Source organism: Hyla sarda, chromosome 11, assembly GCF_029499605.1.
Source record: "Hyla sarda isolate aHylSar1 chromosome 11, aHylSar1.hap1, whole genome shotgun sequence".
NCBI classification, from domain to species: Eukaryota; Metazoa; Chordata; class Amphibia; order Anura; family Hylidae; genus Hyla; species Hyla sarda.
The window spans coordinates 12,602,854-12,629,642 of record NC_079199.1 but is presented as its reverse complement, the minus strand read 5'-3'; the positions used below and the strand labels follow the sequence as shown (position 1 = coordinate 12,629,642).

Genomic DNA, 26,789 nt, shown 5'->3' with positions numbered 1-26,789 from the left:
TTTTCCAGCCCACGGGAGCACCTGAAAGCTGAACTCATTTATGCAGGATAAGTCATCAACTGCCGAGCCGAGAAGTTCGTGACGAATCGAATTTACTGTAAGTTCGCTCATCTCTAGTCATGATGTCAGCAGAGAGCTCTGTGTTCCAAAAAGAAAAGAATTTCCCCTGTAGTATTCAGCAGCTAATAAGTACTGAAAGGATTAAGATTTTTTTAATAGAAGTAATTTACAAATCTGTTTAACTTTCTGGCACCAGTTGATAATAAATAAATAAATAAATAAAGTTTTCCACCGGAGTACCCCTTTCATCACACACACACACACACACAATCTAATGCTGTAGTCTAATAGTATTTGCTTTGTAATCTCAAGGGAGCGTCCGATGGAGAAGTAACACAAGGGAATCGCTCGGAAAATATTAGTCTTGTTTGTTTTTACATTTTATTTTACACTCCCAGTCCCGTCCAACACTTCTGTGATATCTCGGCTCTTGCAGACCTGGTTGACTCGCTGCGTTATTAAAAGAAAGCACTTAGATCTTACCATTAGCCGCGTACGTTACAGCTTTCGTCTATAGAGGATTAGAAGGAAGTGAAACGTCTCCCTCCACTTACAGATTGGCGCATGATCAAATGAAGCCAGAAAATAAAACTCTGTCCTCGCAGCATCCAGACTTGTCAAACGTTTAGATTGCATTGAGTCTCTGTTCTGAGATCCACTGCAATCGAGAGTTAAAGGGGTACTCCGGTGGAAAACTTTTATTTTTTTATTTATGTATTTTTATCAACTGGTGCCAGAAAGTTAAACAGATTTGTAAATGACTTCTATTAAAAAATCTTAATCCTTTTAGTACTTTTTAGCAGCTGTATGCTACAGAGGAAATTCTTTACTTTTTGAATTTCTTTTTTTGTGTTGTCCACAGTGCTCTCTGCTGACACCTCTGTCTGTGTCAGGAACTGTCCAGAGCAGTATTGGTATTCAATGGGGATTTCTCCTGCTCTGGACAGTTCCTGATACGGCCATCAGGTGTCAGCAGAGAGCACTGTGGACAACACAAAAAAAAAATTCAAAAAATAAAGATTTTCCTCTGTATCAAACAGCTGCTAAAAAGTACTGGAAGGATTAAGATTTTTTAATATAAGTAATTTACAAATCTGTTTAACTTTCTGCCACCAGTTAATTAATAAAAATAAATAAATAAATAAATAAAAATTCCACCGGTGTACCCCTTTTTAAAGGTCTTTGAAATGTGCGGCAAGCTCTTCACTTCCAGGCCGGCTGCTCAGTCCAACTCATCTGCATAGATCAGTATATCCTTAACCAGGGGGCATCCAGCTGTTGCAAAACTACAACTCCTAGCATGCCCGGACAACTAAAGGCTGTCCGGGCATGCTGGGAGTTGTAGTTTTGCAACAGCTGGAGGCACCCTTGCTAAGATGCTGTGTATGTACAATCAAATGAACATTGGTGTAGTACTGCATCCCCTTTATTCTCAGGATCAGTGGGGGGTTCCACAAATCATATAATTTGCAACACCTGCAAAATAAACCTTTTTACTTTTCCGGAACAGTGTCCATTTTCGGATCCAAATTCTGCGCCAAATTTTTCTGAAACCGTGCTCCAAATCCCCTGTGTATGAACAGAGTGAAGAGATACAAAGTCACCTGCCTGCTGCCACCACTAGGTGGAGCTAACTGCATCCTACTGATTCTAATGCAATGTTTCCTAACCAGTGTGTATCCATCTGTTGCCAAAATACAAATCTCAGCATGCCCAGAAAGCCAAAGGCTGGGAGTTGTAGTTTTGAAACAGCTGGAGACACACTTGGTGGGAAACATTGCGTTAGATTCAGTATGATGCAGTTAGCTCCACCTAGTGGTGGCGGCAGGCAGGCAACTTTGTATATCTTAAAGGGGTACTCCGGTGGAAAACTATTATTATTATTATTATTATTATTATTATTATTATTATTATTATTTTATTTTTTTAAATCAACTGGTGCCAGAAAGTTAAGCAAATTTGTAAATGACTTCTATTAAAAAATATTTACCCTTCCAGTACTCTTTAGCAGCTGTATGCTACCGAGGAAATTCTTTACTTTTTGAATTTATTTTTTGTCTTGTCCACAGTGCTCTCTGTTGACACCTCTGTCCGTGTCAGGAACTGTCCAGAGCAGCATAGGTTTTCTATGGGGATTTTCTCCTGCTCTGGACTGTTACTGATATGGGCATCAGGTGTCAGCAGAGAGCACTGTGGACAAGACAAAAAAGAAATTCAAAAAGAAAAAAGAATTTCCTCTGTAGCATACAGCTGCTAAAAAGTACTGGAAGGGTAAATATTTTTTAATAGAAGTCATTTACAAATCTGTTTAACTTTCTGGCATCAGTTGATTAAAAAATAAAATAATAATAATGTTTTCCACCGGAGTACCCCTTTAACTCTGTTCTTATGCAGGGAGCTCTACTTCAGAAAAATTTGGTGCAGAATATGGATCCCAAAATGGGTCAGAAAGAGGTCCCTTGTCCTCTGAGTGAATAAAGTGCAAGGTAAGTACAGTGCTGTAATCTCTTAGTCCTATAGTATGTGAATGGAGTGGTGATCACTCTGCAGATAAGGGACCTCCGTTCTTGTGAGTAGTCGGACCCCCACTGATCATTTTTGTATTACCTATTCTAAATGTGGGATAGATTTTCATCTTTTATCCAGGTTATGTGACATATGGTTCATGCTCTTTCTTTTCTATCATTTCCAGGGGAAGACTGAGTCTATATCTGTCACTAAGCTTCTGAGCTGCTTTGATGACCTGGTAGCAGTGGGCACCGTTTCCGGGAGGGTGGCCATTTTCCAGCTGGTTTCTCCTCTTCCTGGAAGAAACAAACAGGTCTGTACAACCATGACCGGGATTCCCAGCGCAATCTTATATTCTAATCTAAAAGTAACAGTGATGCATCCGGTCAGTTTATTGGGTAGTGTACATAGAAGTCTCACGCATCAGATCGCCATGATGATTAGAACAGTAAATTGTGACAAAAAAAAAAAAGAACGCATGGCCTTTTAGGACACCTTCACATGGGGCTGCAGATTTAAAAGGGGGGTTTTGGAGAAAAACCGTATAGGGCAGTGGTCTCCAACCTGCGGACCTCCAGATGTTGCAAAACTACAACTCCCAGCATGCTCGGACAGCCAACGGCTGTCCGGGCATGCTGGGGGTTGTAGTTTTGAAACATCTGGAGGTCTGCAGGTTGAATAACACTGGTATAGGGGATAAGTGTCTGATCGGTGGGGACCCCCCCCCCCCCAGCCATAAATCTCTCTCCTGTATAGGACCTGGGGTCCCGTTCGGGAGACTTCGGGGGTCCCGGAGATCAAATACTTACCCCCTATCCCAGGCATAGGCAACCTTTTGGCACTACAGATGTTTTGAACTACTTCTCCCATGATGCTCTTACAGCCAAACTGCTGACAAAGTATCATGGGAGATGTAGTCCAAAACATATACAGTGCCAAAGGTTGCCTATGCCTGCCCTATCCTATGGGTAGGGGATAAGTTGTTTTTCACTGGACCACCTCTTTATTCTCATTCACACCCAAGAACAGTGAAAGAACTAAATGTATTTGTCGGGGGTAATTGTGCATAACAATCGCGTAGCTTTATATGTCTTTCTCAGGCATTATATTGGGGGAAACAATGGTGCATACAAACATACATTGGCACAATGGGACATAGGCTGCTAAATAATAAAAAAAAAAAAAAAAGTGTCTTCCCTCCCGGCAAGGCCATACCTGCCCGCACCTGCTTGGATCAGTGCTTCCCAACCAGGGTGCCTCCAGGTGTGGCAAAACTACAACTCCCAGCATGCCGCACAGCCTTTGGCTGTTGGGAAACACTGGCTGTTACACCTCCCCTCCAGCTCTATCTGTATACTGCTGTTATCTCTATGGGATCAGGATATACTGTAGGTATACACCTCCCCTCCAGCTCTATCTGTATACTGCTGCTATCTCTATGGGATCAGGATATATAGTAGTTATGCACCTCTCCTCCAGCTCTATCTGTATATGGCTTCTGCTATCTCTATAGGATAATGATATATAATAGTTATACTCCTTCCCTTCCTAGGTCGATCTGTATACTGCTGCTATCTCTATGGGATCAGGATATATAAAAGTTATACACCTGACTCCAGCTCTGTCTGTATACTGCTGCAGCTATATTTATGGGATCAGGTTATATAGTAGTTATACACCACCTTTCCAACTCTGTTATATATCCTGATCCCATAGAGAATAGCAGCAGTATACAGATAGAGCTGGGAAGGGAGGGATCTGAGAGCTAGCAGCAGGGATCTGGTATGTAGTGATGTCATCTTGTAGATCACAGAAAGTCAGAACCCAAAACTGACATCCTGTTCTGACACATTAAGCACTGGAAGGTCTAGACCAGTGTTTCCATACCAGGGTGTGTCCAGCTGTTGCAAAACTACAACTCCCAGTATCCCCGGACAGCCGACAGCTGTCTGCGGATGCTGGGAGTTGTAATTTTGCAACAGCTGGAGGCAACCTGGTATGAAAACACTGGTCTAGAGAGTCGAGAGTCTAGAGAGGCTGTTGGGAAACACTGGCTTGGACTGAAGGCTTTTCTCCTATCAACATTAAAGGGGTACTCTGGGGGGAAACTTAGTAGGAGAAAATCCCCATAGAAAACATATGCTGCTCTGGACAGTTCCTAAAATGGACAGAGGTGTCAGCAGAGAGCACTGTGCTCATGATGTCAGCAGAGAGCTCTGTGTTCCAAAAAGAAAACAATTTCCTCTAGTGTATTCAGCAGCTAATAAGTACTGAAAGGATTAAGATTTTTTAATAGAAGTAATTTACGAATCTGTTTAACTTTTTGCCACCAGTTGATTAAAAAAAAAAAAATAGTTTGCCACCGGAGTACGCCTTTTATTTTCCTTCTTGTTGCAGTTACGGAGGTTCGACGTGGTGGGCAATCACAAGAGCAGTATTACGTCCCTGGCCTGGAGCCCCAATGGAATGAAATTATTTTCTGGCGACGAAAGAGGAAAAATTATCCAGTCCGATTTGGATTTTGATAAGGTGAATACCGCTCTTCATATTGATCATCCCCCTCCATATTCTGTGCGTGTTGTTCACAGCACTGACTCCTCCTGCGTCTTCATTTAGGGTACATGTAACCCCTGCCTTATTCTGGAGGAATTGTCCTCTATCGTCCAGCTGGATTACAGCCACAAGATTCTGCTGGTATCGACCACTCAGAGGTGTCTGCTCTTCTACACCGAAGAGAAGTCGGTCAAGCAAGTTGGAAATCAGCCTAGAAAATCGTAAGTTTGCATTTACCATATATTGATGATGTATTACTAGGGCGTATTAGTAATGTCTAAATGGCCGGGGTACAACTGGCTACAGCATATCTCTCCAAATATAAAAGTATTGAGCATGTGTAAATCCGTCTGCCTGAACCCAGGCCCCATACACATTAAAGGGGTACTTTATTTTTATTTTTTTTCAAATCAACTGGTGCCTGAAAGTTAAACGGAATTCTAAATTACTTCTATTTAAAAATCTTAATCCTTTCAGTACTTATCAACTGATGTATGTTCCACAGGAAGTTCTTATCTTTTTGAATTTCCTTTCTGTCTGACCACAGTGCTCAGATTGAAAGGAAATTCAAAAAGAAAAGAACTTCCTATGGAGCATATAGCAGCTGATAAGTACTGCGAGGATTAAGATTTTTAAATAGAAGTAATTTACAAATCTGCTTCACTTTCTGGCACCATTTGATAAAAAAAAAATAAAAAAATTCCACCGGAGTACCCCTTTAATGTGTCATAACAGGATGTCAATTTTAGGTTCTGACTTTCTGTGAACTATAGGATGACATCACTACATACCAGATCCCTGCTGCTAGCTCTCAGATCCCTCCCTTCCCAGCTCTATCTGTATACTGCTGCTATTCTCTATTGGATCAGGATATATAACAGAGTTGGTTAGGAGGTGTATAACTACTATATAACCAGATCCCATAGATATAGCAGCAGCAGTATACAGATAGAGCTGGAGGCAGGTGTATAACTTTTATATATCCTGATCCCATAGAGATAGAGCTGGGAAGGGAAGGAGTATAACTATTATATATCATTATCCTATAGAGATAGCAGCAGCAGTATACAGATAGGTCTGGAGGGGAGGTGTATAACTACTAGATATCCTGATCCCATAGAGATAACAGCAGTATACAGATAGAGCTTATAACTGTGTATGCTGCTGCTATATGTATGAGTTATATAGTTGTTATACACCTCCCCTCCAGCTCTATCCATATATTGCTGCTGTCTCTATGGGATCATGATATATATTAGTTATATACCTCCCCATATACAAACACACATTGCGTTTCATGCTGTGTTTTTTCTGTGTATGCCATGGTTTTCTCTAAAACGGAGCAACAACAAAAATACTACTTTTCAGCAATTGTGAAAATCACAGTAAAAATTTGTAATTTTTACCACGGTTTTGTTAAATCACAGTAGAAGCAGCCAAAATGCAATAAGAACTGAAGACTTCAGATCTTAAAGGGGTACTCCAGTGCTTAGACATCTTATCCCCTATTACCGGCGACCACAGGGCCGATGGCGTGTGACGTCACTCCTCCGCCCCATGTGATGTCACGCTCCGCCCCTCAATGCAAGCCTATGGGAGGGGATGTGATTGCTTTCACGCCCCCTCCCATAGGCTTGCATTGAGGGGCGGAGCGTGATGTCACACGGGGGCGGAGGTGTGACGTCACACGCCGCCGGCCCTGTGGTCGCCGGTAATCAGACCCAGAGCGAACACGCTCTGGGGACTGATTATAAACGGGGTGCCGCGTGCAAGATCACGGGGGTCCCCAGCGGCGGGACTCCCGCGATCAGGCATCTTATCCCCTATTCTTTGGATAGGGGATAAGATGTCTAAGCACCGGAATACCCCTTTAAAATACCTCAATTGTCATTATAGGTCAAATCACTTTCTCCTCGTTGTAATATTTCTCTAAAATATGCACTTTGAATAAAAAAACGCACATGATATGAACTGAGTGCTGTCCAAGGGTATGCTGGGAATTGTAGTTTTGCAACAGCTGGAGGCACCCTGGTTGGGAAACACTGATTTTAGAAGTTTTACCATTACATTCTTTATTGCGAATTGAAGTTTAAAACTACAGTTCACCTGTAATGTCCTCTTGGTCTTTCAGCAATGGCAAATACGGAGCCTGCTTTATCCCTAGCCTCTGCAAGCAAAGTGACCTTACGTTGTTCGCGGCCCGGCCCGGACTGCGCCTCTGGAAGGCAGATGCCCACGGATCCGTCCAGTCGACTTTCATTCTCAAGGACGTCTTGGCTTGTGGGCTGGAATCTTTCGAGCTGTATCCTCGATTGGAAACGACGAACCAAGCGACCTATACGATGTCTGAGAGGCACCTGGGCCTGGTGACCTGTTTCCTACATGAAGGATGGGTTCTGAGCTGGGACGAGTACAGCATCTATCTCGTAGACACTATCAATCAGGTATGTGACCTCACATGACCTACATAACCTGGCTGGGCTGATATTGGGTTCCTATCTAACTGCTCATTGGAAAAAGCACGATACAGTACAGTCATGGCCGTAAATGTTGGCACCCCTGAAATTTTTCAAGAAAATGAAATATTTCTCACAGAAAAGGATTGCAGTAACACATATTTTTCTATACACATGTTTATTCCCTTTGTGTGTATTGGAACTAAACAAAAATAGGGAGAAAAAAAAGCAAATTGGACATAATGTCACCAAACTCCAAAAATAGGCTGGAAAAAACACAGTTTGGCACCGTTATTGGCACCGTTTCAAAATTGTGGATAAATAAGATTGTTCCAAGCATGTGATGCTCCTTTAAACTCACCTGGGGCAAGTAACAGGGGTGGGCAATATAAAAATCACACCTGAAAGCAGATAAAAAGGAGAGAAGTTCACTTAGTCTTTGCATTGTGTGTCTGTGTGTCACACTAAGCATGGACAACAGAAAGAGAAGAAGAGAACTGTCTGAGGACTTGAGAACCAAAATTGTGGGAAAATATCAACAATCTCAAGGTTACAAGTCCATCTCCAGAGATCTAAATTTGTCTTTGTCCACAGTGCGCAACATTATCAAGAAGTTTGCAACCCATGGCGCTGTAGATAATCTCCCTGGGTGTGGACTGAAGAGGAAAATTGATGAAATGTGTCAACGCAGGATAGTCCGGATGGTGGATAAGCAGCCCCAAACAAGTTCCAAAGATATTCAAGCTGTCCTGCAGGCTCAGGGAGCATCAGTGTCAGCACGGACTATCCATCGACATTTAAATAAAATGAAACGCTATGGAGGAGATCCAGGAGGACCCCACTATGGAGGAGACCCAGGAGGACCCCACTATGGAGGAGACAGAGGAGGACCCCACTATGGAGGAGACCCAGGAGGACCCCACTATGGAGGAGACCCAGGAGGACCCCACTATGGAGGAGACCCGGGAGGACCCCACTATGGAGGAGACCCGGGAGGACCCCACTATGGAGGAGACCCAGGAGGAAGCCACTATGGAGGAGACCCAGGAGGACCCCACTATGGAGGAGACCCAGGAGGACCCCACTATGGAGGAGACCCAGGAGGACCCCACTATGGAGGAGACCCAGGAGGACCCCACTATGGAGGAGACCCAGGAGGACCCCACTATGGAGGAGACCCAGGAGGACCCCACTATGGAGGAGACCCAGGAGGAAGCCACTATGGAGGAGACCCAGGAGGAAGCCACTATGGAGGAGACCCAGGAGGAAGCCACTATGGAGGAGACCCAGGAGGAAGCCACTATGGAGGAGACCCAGGAGGACCCCACTATGGAGGAGACCCAGGAGGACCCCACTATGGAGGAGACCCAGGAGGACCCCACTATGGAGGAGACCCAGGAGGACCCCACTATGGAGGAGACCCAGGAGGACCCCACTATGGAGGAGACCCAGGAGGACCCCACTGCTGACACAGACATAAAAAAGCAAGACTACATTTTGCCAAAATGAACTTGAGTAACCAAAATCCTTCTGGGGAAACATCTTGTGGACAGATGAGACCAAGATAGAGCTTTTTGGTAAAGCCCATCATTCTACTGTTTACCGAACAGAATGAGGCCTACAAAGAAAAGAACACAGTACCTACAGTGATATATGGGGGAGGTCAGTGATGTTTTGGGTTGTTTTGCTGCCTCTGGCACTGGGGGCCTTGAATGTGTACAAGACATCATGAAATCTGAGGATTACCAATGGATTGTGGGTCGCACTGTACAGCCCAGTGTCAGAAAGCTGGGTTTGTGTCTGAGATCTTGGGTCTTCCAGCAGGACAATGACCCCAAACATCCGTCAAAAAGCCCCCAGAAATGGATGGCAACAAAGCGCTGGAGAGTCCTGAAGTGTCAGCAATGAGTCCAGATCTAAATCCCATTGATCAACTGTGGAGAGATCTTAAAATAGCTGTTGGGAAAAGGCGCCTTCCAATAAGAGACCTGGAGCAGTTTGTAAAGGAAGAGTCCAACATTCCGTCTGAGAGGTGTAAGAAGCTTATTGATGGTTATAGGAAGCCACTGATTTCAGTTATTTTTTCCAAAGGGTGTGCACCCAAATATTAAGTAAAGGGTGCCAATAATTTTGTCCAGTCCATTTTTGGAGTTTGGTGACATTATGTCCAATTTGCTTTTTTAACGCCCTTTGCTTTTTGGTTTAGTTCCAATACACACAAAGAGAATAAACATGTGTATAGCAAAACCTGTGTTACTGAAATCCTTTTCTGTGAGAAATTTCAGGGGTGCCAACATTTATGGCCATGACTGTATATTTACCTCCATATGAGCATAGTTTTTTTTTTTTTTCCCCCCATGGAAATTTGCTTGAATCCCCATCTGATAAAGCAGTGTTTCCCAACCAGGGTGTCACCAGCTTTTGGAAAACTACAACTCCCAGCATGCCCGGACAGCCGAAGGCTGTCCGGGCATGCTGGGAGTTGTAGTTTTACAACAGCTGGAGGCACCCTGGTTGGGAAACACTGTGATAAAGTTGTGGCATAAAACTAGAATATTCCATGACTTCATGACTAGTGTAGGTCCAGCTTCTAGCGCTAGATAACCAAACACACCGTGGTACAATTCAATCCCCTCACTCTGCAAAGCCAGGGGATTCATGGGAAATGTAGGCAGCAGTAGGAAATAATTTCAGTGATGGAATTGGAATCAGTATGGCTGTAAACCAATGCCTGCCATATCTGCTAAAACAGGAAAGCACAAGGCATACACAAGAACCTCTACATTATACTCTAATAATAGCCTATGCTGCACTATATAAGCAAAAAAAATATTAAATCCTGTAAGAAGTTGTTGCTTCATGGTTTTTCTTTCCAGGCTGTGATTGGAGGTCTCGAATGTCCCGGGGATATTGTGTCCGTCTCCTGCATCAACAATGAAATATTTTTCCTAAAAGGCGACCGGGAAATCATTAGAATCTCGGACAGACCAGAAGGAGCCATATCCGGCAAGTGCAGAATATCGCATCCTCGGCTTTGTTAGTGGGGTTGCAGATTTACGAATTGTTTAATGAAACACTTTGTCTTAGTATATCGCTGTTTCTAGTATCTCTGCTTGTTGTCAGTGATTGGAATATACTGGGATCTGAGCCCTCTCAGTATATCTTGAGAGGAAGAGCTAAGTTGCATACAATGGCATATTTCTGAGACCCCACTGTTTTTTTTTTTAGACCAGTGTTCCCAAACCAGTGTTCCTCCAGCTGTTGCAAAACTACAACTCTCATTATGTCCAGACAGTCAAATGCAACCAAGCATGTATTCCACTGCTCCACTTATTTCACGGACAAGTGACCCCAATCAGTCACGAGAACAGTCAGACTTGCACCGAGAAGATATTTATAACGTAACCTGTGGATAAGTGATAAGATTAAAGGGGTACTCCACTAGAAAACATAATTTTTTTAAAATCAACTGGTGCCAGAAAGTTGAACAGATTTGTAAATTACTTCTTTTAAAAAATCTTAATTCTTCCAGTACTTATCAGCTGCTGTATGCTCCACATGAATTTATTTTCTTATTTAATTTCCTTTCTGTCTGACCACAGTGCTCTCTGCTGACACCTCTGTCCATTTTAGGAACTGTCCAGAGTAGGAGCAAATCCCCATAGCAAACATATCCTACTCTGAACAGTTCCTAAAATGGACAGAGGTGTCAGCAGAGAGCACTGTGGTCAGACAGAAAGGAAATTCAAAAAGAAAAGAACTTCCTGTGGAGCATATAGCAACTGATAAGTACTGGAAGGATTGAGATTTTTTAATAGAAGTCCTTTACAAATCTTTTTAACTTTCTGACACCAATTGATTAAAAAAAATTTTTTCCAGTGGAGTACTCCTTTAAATGTTAGCATAACCCCTTTAAGAATATATTTTAATTTTGAGATTGACACATTTGAATGATTCTGGGAGGCAGCAAAAAAAAGTTAAAAGCCAGGATGCCATATGTCATGTAACATGAAGTCATGTGAATAAATCATTACTGTCCCCTCATCTCCCCTGTGTGTCACAGTCATTAGTGTCCCCTTATCTTTTCCACAAGTTGTTGCTCCGATGTTACATGAACAGCAGATGTCACATGACCGCTGCAGCCTCCCCGGTCACGCTCTGTACTCCTCAATATGGAGTGTGACTGCCAAGGCTGCCGATTTGCTGTGGTGTTCACCTGATACCTTCTGCTCCTTTAACACTGGAGCACTGACCAGAGGAAAAATAGGGGATCGGTGTGGGAACGGAGGGGCAGGGAAGTAAAAATTTTTTTTTTTTTTTTTTTTTTTTAAAAAGATGGACAACCGCTATTGGAAAGGGCTGAAAAAAACCTAGGCTCCACAACAGCCATGGCGACCTGGCACCTGGGATTTGTCAAACCCAGTTTATTTAATAATTTTTATTTATTAAATAATCATTTTATCAATTTTCTTTCTCTTTTTCCTATACAGGCCATTAGCCAGTACTCATTAGATTTGCTGTTTTGATATCTTTGTTACAGACGTACTACATAGCCCTTTTCGGGTCCCAGCCAAACACGCCTCCCTGGCGAATAAGCCACAAAATAGCTCAATATCCAAAAATGAAGACGACCCGCTCCCTCCTGGCCAGAAAGTGAAGACTGAGCGGATCCAGCTGTGTCCCCTGGAGCTGGAGGAAGGGGATCAGGAGCAAGTGCCGGAACAGAAAGCCCGGAGCAGTTCTCTCTCTGTGGAGTTTCCAGAGCGCGGTCGCTTCTCTACAGACAGCGGGTATAGTGTGAACGACGCCGATCAGGACTCGTCTGATAACACGGCCCGGGAGCAGCGCCCCTCCTCACAGAGATTCAGTATCATCAGCAACGAGGACTTCGACCAGGAACTGGTTGTGAAGCCCATAAAAGTGAAGAAGAAGAAAAAGAAACGGCAAGGTAACTGCGTGTTCGTATCCAGGATCAACTGCGATGAGGAATGGGGGGGAAATGTTTGTCGGATACATCTGGCACCGCTGAAATGCAACCTTCCTCGTTCACAAACAATTACAGTGCTGTAATAAAGTAGTCCATGTGGAGAGTTAAAGGAAATGTGTCACCAAATGTGATTAATTAAAAAAAATATATTTTTTTAGAGGTTCAATCATTTTTTGGTTTTTGTTATATTTTTGGAAATATTTAAAAAAAAGATTTTACTTGTCACAAAATATAAAAAAAATTATATTACTTGTCATATCTCCCACTGTTGACCAGCAGAGGGAGCTAACATGAGTAATCTGGTGAAAGCAAGCAACTTGTCTGGCTGCTGCAAATTTGACCTCACCTGTCTACCTTCCTTCTCTGTTTATGTGCAAAAGGAGAGGGGGGAGGGGATTTTGTAGTTTTTTCAATTCCACTGTCATCATTTTGTTGGTGTCTGAAGAGTGGTAAAGAACAGACTAGATGTCTCTTGATAGGTCACTGCTCCTCAGGAACTTCAAGAAAATGGTGCTGGCTCCCCCTTTCATTTCACCTAGGCTGTGCTATGCACATGTGCAGTAAGCAGTCAATGCTTTTCTATGAGACACTCTCAGTCTTAACTTTCTTATGCCCTGTGCCTGCCATAAAGCAACTGTGTAGGTGTTAAGTGACACACCACAAAGAGGCTACAGTAATGGCAGCCCCCAGTACACACTTTATTAATCAATCACATTAAAACTAAATACATAAATGAAATGCTTTATCTGATATAATAATAGTATTTATTAAAAAAATAAAAGTGACACATTCCCTTTAAATGTAGCATCCTTTAATGTGTCATCTTATTGCTATTTAACAGATAGGTCAGTGTTTTCCAAACAGCGCCTCTCTAGCTGTTGCAAAACTACAACTCCCAGAATGCACTGGGATAGTTAAAACACTGGGATAGCTAACCTTTACTAGAGTGTCATGGGTGGTCCGACTCTTGACACACCTCTTGATCAGCCATTCACTCCCATGCGTGTAACAGCCTTTTCTATTTTTACTACCACTCATTGTTCAACAAGTTTTTTATTTTTTAATGTTTTTTGTTTTCTACCATTTTGTTCCCTTGCACTATAGAAAACGGTTCCAGGAGTCGTGTCGGATCTCTTGAGAGCACACCGAGCGTGGACAGTCCCCTCTCCTTAACCTCTTACTTTACCTCCACCATGACGGGGTTAACCTGTGGCAGTGCAGAGCATTTAAGCTCTCAGGAGAGCCTGGTCAGCGGGAAGTATCAGGGCGATGAAAACACTTCCGGGGTCTTCAGTGCCGTCCCCTCTTCTGAATCTCCCTTTCCAGATGTGGATTGTGAGAGCCGTTCCTTACCCGGGGAAGAAGACAAAGACTCCGATGGAAGCGCCAAGACCAGTGAAGGTGCGACATCCGAGACTGCGTCAGTCACTTCATCCGATACTCACACAGCGGCTGTAAATCACTTCACAGAGCAGCATCGGGAGGAGGAACACAACGAGACCACCAAGCAAGATCACCTAGAGGAAATACAAGATGTCACAGGCTCCGGACCACAAAGTGTGGAGATAGTGGTGGGATCACACAATGACTCAGTAGAGACTAAATCCTTGCACAGTACCAAGGATGAAATCTATGAGGAGCAGCGAGACGTGACAGATGTCCAGTGCTACGTACCCTCAAGTTCTATTGGGGATAGCTTCTGTCTGAATGCGAACTCCTTGCCAAAAGACTCTGTGGAAGCCATTAAAAATGTCAGACCTGAGCGCAGTGAGCACGACCGTTCCGTGGCGTCCAGTGACGATGAGGATATCTATGGTCACAGGATACCCCACTCGTCCTCTGACGTCAGTGTGGCAGAAATGGCCGTATCCCAAGAACTGTCACGCTCCATGCAAGAAGAAAGCACTTTACTAAAATCAGAACAGGTATTGCTGGATCAGTCATCGGAGATCCTAGTCTTTTAAAAAGGTTAATGGGGGTTATCCAGGAATAGAAAAAAGCCAATCTCTTCCAAAAAAACACTGCCACCCCTGTCCTCATGTTGTGTGCGGTATTACAACTTTGCTCCATACCACACACGACCTGAAGGCAGGTGGCGCTGTTTTTGGAAGAAATTTGTCCTGTTCTAATTTCTTTTAAAAGGGGTAATCCGCTGCTCAGCGTTTGGAACAAACTGTTCTGAACAATGGAGCCGGCGCTGAGAGTACGGGAGTGATGTCATAGCCCTGCCACCTCATGATGTCACGCCCCTCAATGCAAGTATATGGGAGGGGGCGTGACGGCTGTGACGCCCCCTCCCATAGACTTGCATTGAGGGGCGGGGTGTGACGCCACAAGGGGGCGGGGCTATGACGTCACGAGTTCCCGGCTCCAGCGTTCGTAACAGTTTGTTCCAAACGCTAAGCAGCAGAGTACCCCTTTAACTTTGTTGCACAGATTTATCTTATGATATCTATAGGCTATGAATTAATACCTGATAGGTGCGTTTCCCCCCCCCCCCATAAGAACTCATAACACTGCATGCTGAGAAGGGTCACCGGTCCCACATTCTCTGGCTAAGTGAGGGCCCTACACGTGGCATTCACACCTAGCGGACGTTTATGGCATATCATAGCAACCAATCGGATCGCTGCTTTCATTTTTTCACAGGCCTCTTTAAAAATGAAAGAAGCAATCTGATTGGTTGCTATGGGCAACTGGTCAACTTTTCCTTCCCACAGGTCTAGATAAATCTCCCCCATTGTAGTTTCACTTGGTAAATGGTACAAAATATTTACCCCAAAAATATACTACTTGTCCAGCAAGAATCTAGTTATAGCTAATAGAATAAAAGAAAGCAGAAATTAATATATAGATATCAGGAGGCGGCAAACTATTCACCGGGGACGGGCGAGGGACGTCAGCAAGAACGGAGCGAGTGCAGGTGAGAGGCGGCGGGATGTGCGCGGCATTACCAGCAACAGATGGAGAAAAGACAGTCAGTCTGAATCAGTGTTTCCCAACCAGGAATGCCTCCAGCTGTTGCAATACTACAACTCCCAGCATGACCGGACAGCCAAAGGCTGGTCTGGGCATGCAGGTAGTTGACTTAAAGGGTTAAACCATAATTTTTTCACCTTTTTTACACTATAGGTGACAAATTGAATAAATACTGGGGTCTGACTGCTGGGACCTTCACCGACCATGAGGTTAGGCATGCTGGGAGTTGTAGTTTTGCAACAGCTGGAGGCACCCTGGTTGGGAAATACTTCCTTAATGGGGTTATCCAGGAAAAAACATTTTTATATATATATATATATATATATATATATATATATATATATATATATATAAATAAAAAAAAATCAACTGGCTCCGGAAAGTTAAACAGATTTGTAAATGACTTTAATCCTTTCAGTACTTATGAGCTTCTGAAGTTAAGGTTGTTCTTTTCTGTCTAAGGGCTCTCTGATGACGTGTCTCGGGAACCGCCCAGTTTAGAAGCAAATCCCCATAGCAAACCTCTTCTAAACTGGGCGGTTCCTGAGACACATGTCATCAGAGAGCACTTAGACAGAATAGAACAACCTTAACTTCAGAAGCTCTTAAGTATTGAAAGGATAAAGATTTTTTAATAGAAGTAATTTACAAATCTGTTAAACTTTCTGGAGCCAGTTGATATATATATATAAAAAAAAAGTTTTTTCGTGGATAACCCCTTTTAAAGGGTTAAACCATAAAATTTTCACCTTTTGTACAGTATAGGTGACAAATTAAATAAATACTGGGGTCTGACCGCTGGGACCTCCACCGACCATGAGGGTGCAGTCTTTGGCTTGTTTGGGCATGATGGGAGTTTAGCAACAGCTGGAGGCCCCCTGGTTGGGAAATACTTCCTTAATCTATGTTAAAGCCGTCCTCTTGTATTTTTGAAGTCATGTATAGCCTATTTTGTATCCCCTTTTAGCTTGCAGAGAGTTGGATGGTGTATTCGGGACCTGCCAATGGCATCCTAAGCCTTGTGGTGTCTGAGAAGTATGTCTGGTGTCTGGACTACAAGGGCTCCCTGTACTGCAGCTCCGTGCCCGGGGCCGGCCTGCGGTGGCAGAAATTCGAGGATGGCGTCCAGCAGGTGGCAGTCTCTCCTTCAGGTTTGTCAGGATATCCCCTGTGTCATTCTCCACGGTCATCGCATCACGATGTAATCCTAGGGGCTGTTCTTCACTGTATCAATTGCATAATAAGCAATTGCCTAATAAATACCAATTATCAGGAAACCGATCCCACGCTCATCTGTGGGCGGGGGGGGGGATTAGGTTTCTCTGTGTCGGCAGATACCAGGAGGGATAACATTGTGCAATGATTTCCCTGTCTAGGAAACCTCCTGTGGAAGATTGAGCAGAAAACGGACAAGGCCTTCGCCTGCGGGAAAGTGACGATTAAAGGGAAGAGACATTGGTACGAAGCTCTTCCTCAGGCGTCCTTTGTAGCCCTGAGCGACGACACTGCCTGGATTATCAGAACCAATGGAGACTTGTACTTACAGACAGGTATTAAGGTCTTATATACGTGAAATGCATTCTGCTTGCAGCTGTTGCAAAACTACAACTCTCAACATGCCCGGTCAGCCATTATGGGTTTATATGGAAAGAAATAAACAGACGGTGGTGGCGCTATCCTTGTGCCGTTACCAAGGGCAACACAATAACAGTTTCCACTGTGTATAATGCCCACGTATCTGGACGTGTTGGTCTCAGAAGGTCAACACCTTTTTGCGCATAAACAGTAGTAGTTGCGTGGCAGCCAGGACCCGGTTCCGTAGATGCACTGAGTTTGGAGAGAAGACTTGGTTCCGTTGGAAGGCTCGAACGAAGAGGTAAAAAACGGGATTTCCTAAAGGGCGCACACCGCTACGGTAGGTTAAAACCGCGGACATCAATAGCAAAATAATAAAACGGCTTTAATTACATATAGACGACGCGTTTCGAGAGCGCAGCTCTCTTTATCAAGTCACATGACTTGATAAAGAGCTGCGCTCTCGAAACGCGTCGTCTATATGTCAATTAAAGCCATTTTACTATCGATGTCCGCGGTTTTAACCTACCGTAGGGGTGTGAACCCTTAGCAAAACCCGTTTTTACCTCTCCGTTCGAGCCTTCCAACGGAACCAAGTCTTCTCTTCCGGACAGCCATTATAGCAGAGTCCCATTGTTTTCAATGGGATTCTGCTGCACTGTGCACATGACGGAATTTCTGCTGAGAAAATTCCAATTCCGGGCATGTTGATTCTTGTCAAGCCTATATTACAGGGTTTCCCAACCAGGGTTCCTCCAGCTGCTGCAAAACTACAACTCCCAGCATGCCCGGACAGCCGTTGGCTGTCCGGGCATGCTGGGAGTTGTAGTTTTGCAGCAGCTGGAGGCACCCCGGTTGGAAAACACTGCTATAACGTGATACTGTCCATTTATGCCAGGCCTTAGTGTGGATCGCCCCTGTGCCAGAGCCATTAAAGTGGACTGCCCGTGCCCGCTATCCCAGATCACAACCAGGAATAACGTGGTGTGGGCCCTCACCGAGCAGAGAGGCCTCTTGTACAGGGAAGGAGTGAGCAGCTTCTCTCCGGAGGGTGAAGTCTGGCAGTGTGACCTCATCAGGTAATGCGTTCTGCACACTACACACTTACCCAGATCACCGGATATACATAGGTGGTCATTGGTGTTATCTGCTGTAATATATTCAGTATTTCTGCAGCTGATAAGGACAAAGTGTGACCTGCTCCATTCATGTTTCAGATTGCGTGTTAAAGGGGTTAAACAGGATTAGAAAGACCGTTGCTGCTTTTTTTTTATTTTTATTTTTTTTCAAAAAACAGCACCACCACCATCCACAGGTTATGTGTGGTATTACAACTAGGCTCCATTTACTTCAATAGAACCAGGCTGCAATACTACTTACAAACTGAGGTCAAGAGTAGCGCTGTTTTTGAAAGAAACCAGCTATGGTTTAGTTTTTTTTTTTTCTTTAAATGGGTACTCTGGAGATAAAAATAATAATAATTAATAATAATAATTTATTACCGTATATACTCGAGTATAAGCCGAGTTTTTCAGCACGATTTTTCGTGCTGAAAACGACCCCCTCGGCTTATACTCGAGTGAACTCTCCACCTGTCAATCCCTTCATCAGTGGTCTTCAACCTGCGGACCTCCAGATATTGCAAAACTACAACTCCCAGCATGCTGGACTGCCGATGGCTGTCCAGGCATGCTGGGAGTTGTAGTTATGCAACATCTGGAGGTCTGCAGGTTGAAGACCGCTGATGAAGGGATTGACAGGCGGTGATGATGAAGGGGGGGGGATGATGACGAAGGCCGCAGTGGTCTTCAATCTGCGGACCTCCAGAGGTTTCAAAACTACAACTCCCAGCATGCCTGGACAGCCATCGGCTGTCCAGCATGCTGGGAGTTGTAGTTTTGCAACATCTGGAGGTCCGCAGGTTGAAGACCACTGATTAAGGGATTGACAGGCGGTGATGATGAAGGGGGGGGGGGGGATGATGACGGGGGTCTGGATGATTACATGGGGGGGATGATATATTTCCCACCCTAGGCTTATAGTCGAGTCAATAACTTTTCCTGGGTTTTTGGGGTAAAATTAGGGGCCTCTGCTTATATTTGGGTCGACTTATCCTCGAGTATATATGGTATACAGATTTGTAAATTATTTCTATTTAAAAAGTCTTAAAGGGAAACTCCAGTACAGACATTCTTATCCCCTATCCTGTGGATAAGAGATAAGTACTGCCAGGCTTAAACGGGAACTTTGGTAAATCTTATCAGCTGCTGTATACTAGTTTTTCTCCATTCTGAACTCAGTGCTCCCTGCTGCCACCTCTGTCTGTGTCAGGAACTGTCCAGAGCAGTAGAAAATTCCCAGAGTTATCCTTTCCTGCTCTGATAAGTACTGGAAGGATTAAGATTTTTATATAGAAGTAATTTACAAATCTGTATAACTTTCTGGCACCAGTTGATTTCTCCGGAGTACTCTTTTTAAAGTATAGTAATATTTTAAAGAGGTTGTACAAAGATTAGAAGAACATGGCTGCTTTCTTCCAAAAACAGTGCCACCCCTATCTACAGGTTGTGTGTGTTACAGAAGCTTAGCTCCATTTACCTCAAACTGAACTGAGCTGCAATACCACTCACAACCTGTTGGCAGTTGTGGCGCTGTTTTTGGAAATGTACACAGTCTTGGTGCAGGCTATTGCAGCACAAAACCATTGACGCTAATATGGCCACATAAATCTGTACACAGATGTAGCACTGTTTTTGGAAGAAGGCAGCCATTTTTTTTTTCTAACTCCTTTATTTAAAGATTTTTTTTTTTTCAATTGCAGTGAGAGACAAGCTCTGGAACCAGTCTGCGTCACATTGGGGGATCAGGACACCATCTGGAGTTTGGACGCCAATGGCAACTTGTGGTTCAGGACCGGAGTCTCCTCCAAAAAGCCTCAAGGAGAAGATGACCATTGGTGGCAAGTAGGCACTTTACCTTTTCTAATTTCCATGATATAAAGAAATTATTCTGATATATTATACTGTGTGTGTGTGTGTGTGTGTGTGTATGTGCGTGTGTATATGTATAGATAGATAGATAGATAGATAGATAGATAGATAGAGAGATATATATATATATATATATATATATATATATATATATATATATATATATATCCATTTTTATCTGTTCATGAACAGTCCTTTTGTATATTACAGGTCAGTATCACAGACTACGTTGTCTTCGATCATTACACCTTGTTCCAAACCCTCATCCAGGCCACGCAGACAGTGGCCACAGTAGCCCAAGCGCCTGTAGAGAAAGTGGCTGACAAGCTCCGCATGACATTCTGGTCCCAGCAGCCCCAGTGCCAGCCCAGCTTACTGGGGGTCAACACCAGCGGCGTGTGGATCACCTCGGGCAAGAATGAGTTCCATGTAGCAAAGGGGAACCTTATAGGTGAGTGTCGCTGCCCGGAATGTACCATTGTGCAGTGGGATGGTTATTAAAAGGTTATTCTGTAGATTGTTTGTTTGGTTTTTCTTCTAACCAAATGTGCTCTGATAAATAACCTACTGGAGGAAAATAAATAATAGCTGAGCACTGCCCTGTATTCACATATCCAACGGAGCGATCGCTCTTGTATAGGTGCCATGTGACCACAGTCCTGGCTTGGATCTTCACCTGGTGCTTAGCGTCCGGAAGTAGGAAAGAGTCTGCAATCAAACCTCCATTCAGAGAAGCCAAGACTCGGCGACTCGGGTGCAATCGATCCAAATTCTCAACTTTTTTATTAAAAAGGTACTCAGGATAAAACATACAGATGTAAAGACATATCGGGGAGAGACAACAGGAGGTTATGGAGTCATGGAATCAGACAGCCGTTTCGGGCCCATAATGCACTTCGTCGGACCACCGGTCCGACGAAGTGCATTATGGGCACGAAACGGCTGTCCGATTCCATGACAGCCGTTTCGTGCACATAATGCTCGGTGGTCCGATGAAAGTGCATTATGGGCATCAAACGGCTGTCGGATTCCATGACTTCATAACCTCCTGTTGTCTCTTCCCGATATGTCTTTACACCTGTATGTTTTATCCTGGGTACCTTTTATAATAAAGAAGTTGAGAATTCGGATCAATTGCACCCGAGTCGCCGAGTCTATGCTTCTCTGAATGGAGCTCTGATAAAAAGACCAAAAGAGGCTACTTACCTCCTTTGCCATTTTAGCAGTGTCAGTCCCTGCATTTGTGTTGGCAGAAGGATTTACTTACTTGGCCAGACACAAGGAACCGCAGTGCAGCAGGGACTATTTATCAGCAGCCTGAGCATAATTAGTTAGAAAAAATAATCTCCAGAATAGCCCTTTAACCTCTGAATGCAACATTTAAAAGGCTTAATAACCGGGGCCTGATCGGCACCCCTGCAAAGCGATTGTGGCGTGCTGACTAGGGATCGACCGATATAGTTTTTTTAGGGCTGATACCGATATTCTGTGGAGGTTAGGGCCGATAGCTGATAACTTATACCGATATTCCGGTATAAGTTAACGGCTATTTATCCCCCCCGGCGACACCACCCAGCACACCGCACCACAGCGACCACCCCATCCCCCCCCCCCCCCCCGCCCCGGCCAGAGACCGCCGCCGCTGCCCAAATGCCTCCCCCATTCCCGGTTTTATAATTACCTGTTCCCGGGGTCCGCTCTACTTCTGACTCCGGCGCTGTCCTCCTGAGCTGTCATTGTGCGCAATGACGGTGACGTCGCGTTGAGGACGTCACTCATCATTGTGCTGTGCAGCGCACAGTGTAACACAGGACGCGCAGGAGCCAGAAATAGCGTGGACCCCGAGCCCTGGGAACAGGTAATTGTAAAACCGGGGATGGGGGAGGCAATGGGGCAGCGGCCGGGGCGGTGTGGGGTGCGTAGCAGTGCAGCGTGGTGCGATGCGGGGGGGCGGAGCATTATCGGATTGGTAATTGCCAATACCGATAATGTCCAAAATCTTGAATATTGGCCGATAATATCGGCCAAACCGATAATCGGTCGATCCCTAGTGCTGACCAGTTACTACGGCAGCTGGGGGGCCTTTACTAGACCTCCGTTACTTCCATATTAATTCTGTTAGTACAGCCTGCCTAAGCACAATCTAACTGACCAATGCTATGCTAAAGCAAAACATTGATCAGTATAAGCAAAAATGGTTGCTTATAAAAGTCCCCTACAGGGACTTAAAAAGTTATTTAAAAAAATATAGAAAAAAGTACATCCCCTAATAAAAATTCTAATTGCTCGTTTACTATTTTTCCAATAAGATAAATGTAAACGAAAGAAAAATATATTTGGTATCGCTGTATGGGAAAATGTCCAAAATCTTAAAATATAACATAAAAAAAAATATATTAAACTCCAGAATTGCTGATTTCACTTTATAAAGTGATCAAAAAGTTCCATCTACTACAAAATGGTAAAGGCTACAAACCCTGGCGCAAAAATTAGCCCTATTGCAGCCCTGCCTATGGAAAAATTTAAGATTTTGAGCAGATCTATTATTATTATTATTTACTTATATTTACAAATATATATATATATATATATATATATATATATATATATATATATATATATATTATTATTATAAAATGTATTATTTTTTATTTTTTATTTATTTAAACGCTTTAATAGTAAATGTAAATATCCAGTAATCTAATATAATAATGCCATTTATTATGTATTCTATACACTTTCAGGCACCTATTGGCTTCAGATAGTACCACGAGGTACGGCGTCCACCACAAAATGGATAAATGTTTTCTCCTCTGCTTCCCCAAGTGGAGAAGGTATGTAGTAGTAGTAATGAATTGGAGTAGCCCTGTATGGCTGAATAAGTTTGATAATAAACAATTAATATGATTGATTACAATTTTATTCCTCTGACCTCTGGGAACCCTCCCTGAACTTGAGAATCTTAACGTTTTTTCCCCTTGCATAGCACATTACAATAGCAACAACGTGGATGAGATTTTAAGAAATGTTAGGCTATGTTAACACTCCGGAATGTCCGCATGGAGAATCTCCTTGCGGATATTACGGTGAGTGCAGGCGCCGGCATAATCTGCTGACGCTAGGACCGCACAGGAATGCGCAGTCCCATAAATGGATATACCATGGACCATGGACCCTGCACACATGTTCATTCTTTGTGTGAACACGGAAATTGGAATTTCCGCGCCAGAACCATCCGGCACGGAAATTCCGACGTGTGAACATGGGCTTTTCCCTTGGCACCTGCAGTGCAGATTTCTTGCAGATTCACTGTGACGTTTTATTGATGCAAATTTTCATTTCAAAGGATTTTATTAATATTTCCTACCAAACAAAACATACAGCACAATTGAAATATGAGAAGAGAACATGATCCTAAAAGGTTAAACACAAGTAGAGTAAATGTCCAGGTCCAGGCGCCTTGGAAAGATCTTCTGAGCGGTTCAGGGTCATATATTTCTACAGGCAGAACTTTTTAGGGTAGGGTCAAACCGGACGTATTTTATTGCGTATTTTCCTACCCATTGACTTAAATGGTTAGGGCAGTGTTTCCCAACCAGGGTGCCTCCAGCTGTTGCAAAACTACATCTCCCAGCAAGCCCGGACAGCCGAAGGCTGTCCGGGCATGCTGGGAGTTGTAGTTTTGCAACAGCTGGAGGCACCCTGGTTGGGAAACACTGGGTTATGGAAATGCACAGCAAAATACAGCATGTGTGACCTTTATACTTGAGTCCAGCATTTACCATGAATCGAAAAGCAAGTAAACAATACAAATCGGTTAGTTCACTAGAATACGATCTAACTTCAAAACACTCAGAGGGTACCGGGAGGGAAATAGAACAGAGACGGAAACAATATAGCAGACAAACAAAAAGACAAGGGGGGGTGTGGGTTGGTCGCCATTTCAGTTTGTGATGAATTTTTTTTTCTAATTTACGTAATTCGCACTATATACCTGCAACTGCAGATCTGCAACAAAATCTTTATCTTTTATTGTGAATTTGCTGCTGAATTACCTGGGAAAATGCTGATTTTATTTTTTATTTTTTTTACAGTGTGGAAAATCTGCAGCATTTCTGCACCTAGTGTAAATGCTAAAAGTGAAAGCGCAACAGTGTTTTACCCCCCAGACTAACCCACATGAGCTTACTGTTGTGAACACTTGTAATGCAGCCATACCTTTTGACTGGGCTTCTGGCTGCTTTGAGAAAATCATGTTTGGATGCCGGTCAGCAACAGTCGGACCGGCTGATACCTACCGTATGTGCGCCAGAGGCAGGGAGCTAGCGCAGGCGCACGGAGGTTTCATCCGGCAGGAGCCAGCACTCGCGGAGGGAGCAAGCGTTTGCTCTGGTAAGTCAAGCCGGGCCGAGCGCGTCCAGGACGTCTGGGGCGTGTGTGCTGACACCTCTATCTCTCTGGCAGCGGTCCAAGCGGTGACGTAGGGAGGGTAATCGTGGCGGCAGGAGGGCCATTGCGAAGCCCAGCCACGCCTATCCGACTGTTGCTGCCCGTCATTCAAACATGATTTTCGCATGGATAAAGCAGCCAAAAGCGCAGCCAAAGGTATGGCTGCATTACATGTGTTCACAACAGCAAGCTCACGTGGGCAGTTCGGGGGGGGGGGGGGGTGGAGTAAAACACTGGTGACAGTTGCGCTTGAAGCTGTGCTATATCAGTGGTGGGGGTCCAATCATAAAATAATGGCTTAAAGGGATACTCTATTATTTTTAAATCAACTGGTGCCAGAAAGTTAAACAGATTTGTAAATTACTTTAAATATAAAAAAAAAAAAATCTTAATCCTTTCAGTACTTATTAGCTGCTGAATACTACAGAGGAAATTATTTTTTCTTTTTGGAACACAGAGCTCTCTGCTGACATCTCTGTCCATTTTAAGAACTGTCCAGAGTAGGAGAAAATCCCCATAGCAAAATCCCCATTGCTCTGGACAGTTTCTAAATGGACAGAGATGTCAGCAGAGAGCACTGTGCTCATGATGTCAGCGGAGAGCTCTGTGTTCCAAAAAGAAAATAATTTCCTTTGTAGAATTTTGCAGCTATTAAGTACTGGAAGGATTAATATTTTTTTTTAATAGAAGTAATTTACAAATCTGTTTAACTTTCTGGCACCAGATGATTTAAAAAAAAAAAAAAAAAATAAAATTTTTTCCACCGGAGTACCCCTTTAATCCAGCCTTATGTCATTGATTTACAATATAGCAATACCCCTTTGAGGCCTGTTGAATTTGCAGAACCTGAAAATGCACTCTTGTCGTTCTATCATTCATGTTGGTGTTGTCATATTTGCAGGAAATGTCCTATGGATGTCCCAAAGCAGGAAAGACCTGTTCAGCTTGAGTGACCTGACAACTCCTTATAGACCGTCAACCGTCCAGCTCCCCCCAGACACAGAGTTAATCCATGTCTCAGCTTGTGCAGATGCTGTATGGGCCCTAGACCAGCAGGGTGGGGTACTTATCCGAACCCTGTCCAAGACGTGCCCAACCGGAATGCATTGGACCAAACTGGATCTGTCTCAGCTAGGTAAGCCCTGTGCTAATAAATGGGTAATTCCAGCCCTTAAAAATGTATCCCCTATAAACAGGATAGAGATAAGTGTCTAATGTAGGGAAAGTCCTATAACTAAGACCCTCTGCAAGCTTACGAACTGGGCCCTGGCTCTCTCCGCTGCATGGAGTGGAGTGTCGGCACATACCAGTGTACATCACTTCGGCATCACTGGTGCCTCCATAGACAATGCTTGGAGTGCTTGCTGAAGAGTGATAGTAAAACACCAAAAACACAACGCGTTTCGGACCTTTGAAGACACATTACCTGAAACGCGTTGTGCAGAGGGTCCAACTACTGCCCCTAAACCCCTCATCAGTACATCCCCCCCCCCCCCTCCCAGTCCCTGCACCTGTTGCATGCTGCCCGTGGTTTGGACAGCATAAGGCAGGTGACAGGTTCCCTTCAAGGACAAATATATGATATAAAGGGGTACCCCGCCCCTAGACATCTAATCCCCTTTCCAAAGGATAGGGGATAAGATGTCTGATGGCAGGGGTTTCGCCGCTGCCCCCCCCCCCCCCATGATCTCTGCTGCGGTGCCCTAGTCATCCGGTGCATAGAGCAAACTTTGCGCCGGAGACTCGTGACCTCACGGCCATGCTCTCCCCCTCGTTACGTCACACCCTCCCTCTCGATGCAATGCGTGACGCTCCGTGACTTGCAATAAGGGGGCGTGGCGTGACACGAGTGGGCGGGGCTTTGACGTCACAAGCATCCAACGGCGGGTGCTATCAGATGGATAGGGGATAAGATGTCTGGGTGCAAAGTACCCCATTAAATAATATATATTTGTACCTAAAATATATAAAAAAAAATCCCTGTAACATATGTGATCCATATTTGTTGTTTCTGGAAAAGCTGGGTGACTACCAGTAAGTTCACCATTACAGGAGATCTCCTGCTGAATTGTCCAAATCATCAGATCTTTTTACACCCGTACTTAGAGCAGATTCGCAGTAGGAGACATTGGACAAACCTCTATTACAGTGTTTCCCAACCAGGGTGCCTACAGCTGTTGCAAAACTACAACACACAGCATGCCCGGACAGCCTTCAGCTGCGTATTTGGCT

General features: G+C 44.0%; 1 protein-coding gene across 3 annotated transcripts in view; it reads left to right on the top strand.

The window, feature by feature from the left end:
* TECPR2 (tectonin beta-propeller repeat containing 2) overlaps positions 1-26,789 on the top strand; it is a 57,582-nt gene that overhangs the window by 11,287 nt on the left and 19,506 nt on the right. For all 3 annotated transcript variants that reach the window (XM_056545477.1, XM_056545478.1, XM_056545479.1), the window contains exons 3-16: positions 2,753-2,881; positions 4,966-5,097; positions 5,185-5,342; positions 7,253-7,565; positions 10,454-10,583; positions 12,118-12,525; positions 13,669-14,489; positions 16,511-16,694; positions 16,920-17,093; positions 18,017-18,197; positions 19,940-20,081; positions 20,319-20,559; positions 22,853-22,942; positions 25,459-25,692. In XM_056545477.1, the coding sequence (XP_056401452.1) occupies positions 2,753-2,881; positions 4,966-5,097; positions 5,185-5,342; positions 7,253-7,565; positions 10,454-10,583; positions 12,118-12,525; positions 13,669-14,489; positions 16,511-16,694; positions 16,920-17,093; positions 18,017-18,197; positions 19,940-20,081; positions 20,319-20,559; positions 22,853-22,942; positions 25,459-25,692 (3,337 nt within the window). The remainder of the gene's footprint in view (positions 1-2,752; positions 2,882-4,965; positions 5,098-5,184; positions 5,343-7,252; positions 7,566-10,453; positions 10,584-12,117; positions 12,526-13,668; positions 14,490-16,510; positions 16,695-16,919; positions 17,094-18,016; positions 18,198-19,939; positions 20,082-20,318; positions 20,560-22,852; positions 22,943-25,458; positions 25,693-26,789) is intronic.